We start from the raw sequence: 7,357 nt of genomic DNA, 5'->3' as shown, positions 1-7,357 counted from the left end.
TGAGATAAAGTTGCTTGTCTGGAACTAAAATTCTGAAAATTAGGGTTTCTGATTGCTTTCAGGTCATTTGTAACTCCAATTCAAGTGTAGAGGAGTTTAGTTCAAAAGTTTTGAATAGGAGATGGACATTATTGAATCCAGATACTAAAGTTCACCAAATAAATGTTTCAAGAGTACAAACACAACATCAGTGCGAATCAATTGGAAATTTTAGGTTTTCGAACAATTCACGTCCTTCGTTGGGTGAGAATTTGAAGGAATGGCGTGATGATCAGTCGTCATTTTATATCGTTCGTGATGATTTGTTGCATCCGCTTGTGAATGGTAATAAGGCGAGGAAACTTGATGCATTGTTTCCACTTGTTGAAGATCATCTAGGAACCCATGTGGTGAGCTTTCATGTTTCCATTGGTTTAGTGCAATTTGGGATCTTGCAAGTGGTTATAAATTGCTCGTTATAACTGCATATATTAATATATTAATGTTGTTTAATATGCGTAAATTAGAAATATGATATTAGAAATGATGTTCTCGAGGTTCCGATTACACCGTTTTTATAGGTCACGTGTGGAGGTTGCCAAAGTGCACATGCTGCAGCTGTTGGTATGTTGTGTGTACGACTTGAAACTATTAAGGTGGTGCTTAGGTGTGTGTTTCGAGAATGATTATGTGATGTTATTTACTCAGAACCGTATAATCAGCTAAGATGTAATAGACTTTTTTTCAAACTTGCATTGAAAGAACTTATGATATTTGAACACTAATTGTCAGACACTCAACTGCTTAAGTACTGGACATATGTTGATTGTTATGAAATTAGTAAATTAGTAACCGTACATGAGATCTTGTGAATAATGTAAAGCTGGGCATGGAAGTAGATTTGTTTTACCTTTCGATCATCAATTTTGTTGGGTATAAATGTGTATGGACCCAAATAAAAAGATAGTATAAAATTTAAACCAATTTTTGGGACTTGAAGTCGCAATGATGAGATAATCAGTTTAAAGACACATACCCAAGCACCAACTTAACATGTTCCTTCAAATTCATTTGGTTTCATTTGTACATCTATCTGCTTACTAAGATCCTTTTAAAGTGATTTTTTAATCTTCAGTTTGTGTTTTTATCAGCTGTTTCTTGCGCTGAGAGGGGACTAAAGGTAGATTTACTTTTACGCGGCGAACAACCTCAAGTTCTAACTGGTTACAATTTGATCTCCATGTTATATGGAAATGTCACTTATGTTCCAAGGTCTCTATATGCCAAAAGGAAAGAAATGCTACTGTCACATGCTGACTCATTAGGCGGGACCATTGTATGCCTTGATGACTTACTCGAAGCTTCCTTCACAAATCACAACTCTATGAAGTCAAACTTCCCAAATATAGAAGACAGGCAGGCTTCAAATTTGAAAAAGATAGTAATTATCAATGAAGGTGCAGGAGATGCAGTTGCATTGCCTGGTAAGCTTCACGTTGAGTCTGCCCATATGGAATTCAAAAAATCACTTACAAGTATAGTTGAATTTTGACCCATTTAATCAAATCGTCATGGCGATCAGCAAAAGAATCACCCAATATAGATACATTATGTATTTATATTGATTTGATTCATATATTAGATATTAGATGGGTTGCCCAAAACCCGGAGCTAACATTGAAATCGGAAATCAACTTTGGGTTTTCTTGTTTTTGTAATGTTCAAACCGACGAATGCTGTAGTGTTCTTTAGTGTTGATTAAATAGTCAATTTCTTCAAAAAGTGGCTTGCTTTGCCTTTGTAGGCCTTGAGCAAATTATACTCTTTTTATAGGTCTGGTTCGCCTAATACAATACTTGTCGCAAGATCACATACTTGGAAAAGATCAACCCCTGAAAATTGTTGTAGATGCTGGTACCGGAACAACGGCCGTTGGTCTAGAAATTGGAGCGTTATGTTTAGGGTATGTTCTGATTATCCATAACTAATAGTTTTTTAAGCTTGTGTTTCTATAGGGTTAATACTTTATAACCAAACAGGCTGATTATACTTTAGGTCACTTATAGTTTTAATTCGTACTTCATCATTATCAGATTGGTGAATGTTCCATCTCCATTTAACTTTAACGAAATTCAAGCAATCTGGCTTGACATCATTGTATGCTTTACATATTATTAATCATTTTCCTCTGCTAGGCTCCCATGGGAAGTAACTGCAGTGATGCTGGCGGACACCATTGAAGGGTATAGAAAACAGGAGGAAAGTTTAATATCTGAATTATGTCGATGTTTTGATTTGCGTATTAAGCATACTGGAATTGTTAATTGGGTAGAACGTCGGCATCCAAGAAAGTAGGTTTTGTGCACATTCATACATCGTATCTGAAAGTGAAATTCTTATATTCTCGCATTTTATTTTATATTTATCCACTAATAATGATTAATTGTCGCTTTAAATTAGATTCGGGAATGTTTTGAAAGGGGAAATAGAAGTATGCCAACGAATTGCTCAAGAAACTGGTGTTTTAGTGGACCCCATATATACTTTGGCTGCATGGGAGCTAGCAACTCAACTTAGTCAAGAGGAGAGAAAAGGGGGAGCCAAAGTGGTGATGCTTCACACTGGTGGTACACTTGGCATGTTTGGGTTAGCACAACGATACAAGTCTTACTTCTAAATCTCTATTGAGGCAGGTATGTCATGTGAACAACAATTCTTATTTGAGAAAAAAAAAAGACTTGGTGGACGTTGATACTATACATCAAGTGGTGGCAAAAGGGGTGGCTTGGGTTAACTATTTAAGACGGTTAGACAGGTGATTTATTAATATGAGTTCAGATGCCTTCAACACTTTTTTGTTACTATTTTTAGACGTTTCTGCTCCGTTGGTCCCTGTTTTATACCCCACTTTGCTAACAGCGTCCCTTGGTTCCGTTGGTCCCTGTATTATACCCCATTTTGCTAACAGCGTCCCTTGGTTTTGAATTTGGCATTTAGAATCCTTTGTTTTATCAAAAATTTGCAATCAGCGTCCCTTCGAGGGACGCTGTTAGCAAAATGGGGTATATGATTGCAAAATATTGATAAACAAAGGATTCTAAAGACCAAATTAATAACCAAGGGACGCTGTTAGCAAAATGGAGTATAATACAGGGACCAACGAAGCAAAAAAGTCCTATTTTTAGTACCTTTATTATTATTTATTATTAATTATTATTATTATTAATCATCATTATTTTGATAAATACAAAATATAAATGCATATAGTATGATTTGATAAACATATTTTTATTACTACAGTAATCTTAAAGGCACCTCTATAAATTGAGTTTTAATCCATTTGACCCACTCGACCGGTTTTTTTTAGTTGAAAAGTCTAGGCATTGATTAGTTTTTTAGCTTAATACGTTTGACTTGTCGAAGATGATACCCAGCGCCTAGTGGCAACCTGAAAATACCACCCATCGAATATGATTTTACTAATTCTCTCTGATTCTCGGTTGTGTGTTGCTCTACCTTCTACAGGATTAAGCTTTACAAATGCGAGATGATGATTATGTAGTGTTGACACAACGTCATCTGTAGATTATTTTTTATTTTTTTCAATTTTGGCCCTCCATACGTCTTTTGTTTGCCGCTTATGGTCCAATGTTCTGTTTAAAATGCTGGTAGTGTTTTTCAATTCTCATATCAAACGTTAAGAGTTCCAAATATGCATATTTATTTAATAGATTGAAATGCTAGTAAGGAGAATATTTTCAAAAAATAATGCATTATATTAATTATAATTTAGATAAAACCAGTTGATTATTAATCAAATCATGTAGAAGTCCTTGTAATTATCAAAGAATAGACAATTCAAATTTAAAAACCTAATCATATATCCTTACTTACAATTGGCACTGTTGAAGATTAAAGATGCATAGATTTTTCGTGTTCAATTGTGGTTTGCCTTTTTCTTCATCAACGCTCAAAGACCATTCGATATCAAACTGCATCCAGATCTCCATAGCGTTAGGCCATGATCGAATTAGAGATTGTAGGGAAGGTTTTCGATTCATCAAATTGTGCCGCTATTGAATTGATTGGGGATTAGGGATACGGTATTAGTGATACGGTATTGATTGTAATGGAAGGAAGATGGGTGTAAGAGGAAGGTAGGGAAGAAGGGAAATGGGCGGGTGCCATTTAGTATAGAGATGAAAGGGTTACTGTTATACTGTATATTACTGTTATACTGTAGCCGATGTTTTACGTGATTTAGTATATAGGATAATGAAATTCTTTTACCATTAAAGTGTTGATATTAAAGTGTTGATGTAGATAGGTTAACGAATTATCTTCTACTGATATGTAAGTAATAATATGAGAATGTTCTGTTCCTCAAAGGAACACCGAGTGGAATCAAATAAACTAGTAGACTGATTACTAAATAGATACAAAAAGGTAATATATGTTAAAGTGGCAGTGACATTTTTTTCTTTTAAAGTGGTAGTGATAGGTCATAATAATCTGTTACAGATTAATGCAGGTAAGCATAACCGGTTATCAATATTTTGCAAGAAACCATTCTCGGTGACAGTTAATTAACTGTAGGCTCTTCGTTTGTAGATTTTCTACCAAAAATGAGGGATTCAAGGTTAGGATGGATCTAAAAGAGAAAAGACATACGTACCCTTGCAGGAAATTTATAAAATACAGACACTGAATACAAAGAAGTTTGTCTGTGGTTAGAACTGTAGTGAAAAGTGTTAGTAGAAACAAGCCAAAGGATCATATCCTTGAAAAAGTCATAAATGGTTAAAAGCATATCCTATTGCCATCCGAAGAGGTAAGAAGAATCCAATTGGATCTTGGTAGATCTTCTGCACTTAAAGTAAATAATAATCTGAAATAATTAAATCCCATTTTATCTAAATATTCTTGTTAGTAGTGAAATGACCCGTGGAACCACGTGTTTGTTTAAACGAAACAGTTTAATGATATGTTTTAGGTATTAAGTGAACGTAAGTGCTAAAGTTATTTAGTTTAATGACCCGTGGAACCACAGAGTCCGACTAAGAAACTCGTCAGCTGAACATTTCATCATACACCTAAAATGCATATTAAACAATCCACATCCAATCATAAGAGATAATATTGGTTGTCATTTTATTTTAAAAGTGTAAATAAAAATAAAAATTTAGAATTAGTTTCTTTCTTCTTAGCTTTTATACCTTCTCGTAATCAATTTAGAATAATTAATTAAAATAAGTCAAAATTATTTGATTTTAATTATTTTTAATAAGATTTAATAATAATAATAATAATTAATTAATAAGAGTTAAATTTAATTCAAAATTATTTAAATTAATGACATCACTCACCATGTTTAGATTTTTTTCTTTATTTGATTTTAATAATTATTAATAAGATTTAATAATAATAATTAATTAATAAGAGTTAAATTTAAATCAAAATTATTTAGATTAATGACATCACCCATCATGCTTAGATTTTTTTATTTTTCTTTTTGATTTTTTCTTAACAAAGTAATTAGCCTAATAATGACATTATCATTATAGAATTTTAATATTAACTATAGATTACCAGGAAATCACAAGATATGGAGATTTTAACAACAAACTATTGTATCTAAAAGTTGACTTATAAAATTCAAACAATCAAACCACCAAATAAGCCAAAGGTAAACAAAAAGTATCTAAAAAAACGTAATAATAATGCTATATGGTATTTAAACGTTACACTTAATACCACCGAGGCATTGTCTGGTACAACTCCTATGTTGATCCCGGACCCACGTCCTTGAAATAATAGGCGAGGATTCGAATGCTTGGTGTGGGTGGTGGTGGTGTTTTGGGGTGGGGGGTTCTCAAGGATTCTGTTGGTGTGATATGGTGCATGCCTTGAGCCTCTCAGTTTAATCCAAAGCACACCGGGTACTCAATGCGGCGATGGTGTGATGAAAAGTTTCCTCCTAACGCGTGTGTGGGTGACAAATGAAAGCATTCGATGTCGATGTTGCCGTTCAAAAAAAAAAAAAAAAAAAAAAAAAAAAAAAACGTTACACTTAATAGATTAACTGGTTTTTTTAAACTGATCTAACCAGTTTCGTCTAAATGGTTGACAAGTCAGCTTCGATGTAGCATTTGGTTCTTTAACACTTCGAATGAGTCATTTAGACGTAAACCAATAGATATAAGTTGTAGACAAATGTCATACACATATTAGACCAAGATACATCAATATTCATGCTTTCATATAAGTTAACTTATATGTTACCTTATTCGGGTCAAAACGTGTAAGTTGGCAGGGACACGCTAACCCTGTGTGCCGTAGCACCCACCAATCCCACCCCGAAAGAGACCTGTGCCGGCAAAGTACCTCCTCCCAGGTACCACAGTGACGGCAAGGCGATTTTTACCCCAGCTAGCTAGACCCCCGAAACACTTCACAAATTTCCCCCCGGAGGGAGAAATAATTCCATGCGGGGCGCCCAGACTGAGAATCGAACTTGCGCCTTTCTTCGGGTCAAAGCTTCCCCCACTGTGGGCCCAGGGATCAAAGGCATCGGGTACCACTGAGCTATAAGCTCTAGGAGTAGTATACAAGGTAAAATAGTACCAGTAATATGTCAATTTTTGTTTGGCCGGCTAAGACAAAATCAGTTGTATTATCTCACATCCATTATTCATATATGTTTAAACAATCATAACTTTTTAACATCTCACATCAGACACATCCTTCCACCAATTGTATTTACAAACTTAACTGTCAGTCCCTTTCAGTCGAAGAAACAGTAAATAATTTTTTTTATAGCTTCATGATAGTAGGAATGTAGAGAACATAGAGCATCACATGTGTAATTATGAATAATAAAGTAGACATCAAAGTTATCGACAAACAAAAGCCGGCTTGATAACAGTTGTACATTCTCCTTTTAGCTTATGTCATGATCAGTTAAGTGATATGTTTTCTGATTTTGCCAAGTTTTGTTAAAATAATGTGACGTATATCTTGAATCATGTCACCAAGAGATCATACTAATAATTTGAAGTAAACAGTAAATTAGTAACTCGGTAAATTTAGCTCATCAGAATTTACGGTATCATGTAGTAACTTAGTGAGATGTGACAATTTTGACCCATGTATTTGTGATTGGTTGACTTTCATTATTTTCATCTCTCATGGATCCTACATTCCTACCAATAAACGAGAAGGGAATTGGGTAAAAGGTTCGAAAGTCACTGAATGTATCTTTGGTGGTAAAATGGGCGGGTTCTGTAACGGGTCACAAATTGGTAATCTTTTTACGGCTCAGGTGGGTTAGGTTGACCCAAAACACTTCATGTCTAATATATTGACATTGAATGAATTT

General features: G+C 34.3%; 1 protein-coding gene across 1 annotated transcript in view; it reads left to right on the top strand.

Annotated features, from left to right (window-relative positions):
- LOC139842377 (D-cysteine desulfhydrase 2, mitochondrial) overlaps nt 1-2,897 on the top strand; it is a 3,384-nt gene extending 487 nt beyond the window's left edge. Inside the window, exons 3-8 of the mRNA XM_071832524.1 lie at nt 63-389; nt 561-603; nt 1,131-1,463; nt 1,813-1,942; nt 2,175-2,330; nt 2,440-2,897. Of these exons, the coding sequence (XP_071688625.1) occupies nt 63-389; nt 561-603; nt 1,131-1,463; nt 1,813-1,942; nt 2,175-2,330; nt 2,440-2,656 (1,206 nt within the window). The 3' untranslated portion in view covers nt 2,657-2,897. The remainder of the gene's footprint in view (nt 1-62; nt 390-560; nt 604-1,130; nt 1,464-1,812; nt 1,943-2,174; nt 2,331-2,439) is intronic.
- Nucleotides 2,898-7,357: the final 4,460 nt, after the last annotated feature.

This window comes from Rutidosis leptorrhynchoides, chromosome 4 (assembly GCF_046630445.1).
Source record: "Rutidosis leptorrhynchoides isolate AG116_Rl617_1_P2 chromosome 4, CSIRO_AGI_Rlap_v1, whole genome shotgun sequence".
Taxonomy (NCBI): Eukaryota; Viridiplantae; Streptophyta; class Magnoliopsida; order Asterales; family Asteraceae; genus Rutidosis; species Rutidosis leptorrhynchoides.
This window is presented reverse-complemented; position numbering and strand designations above follow the sequence as displayed.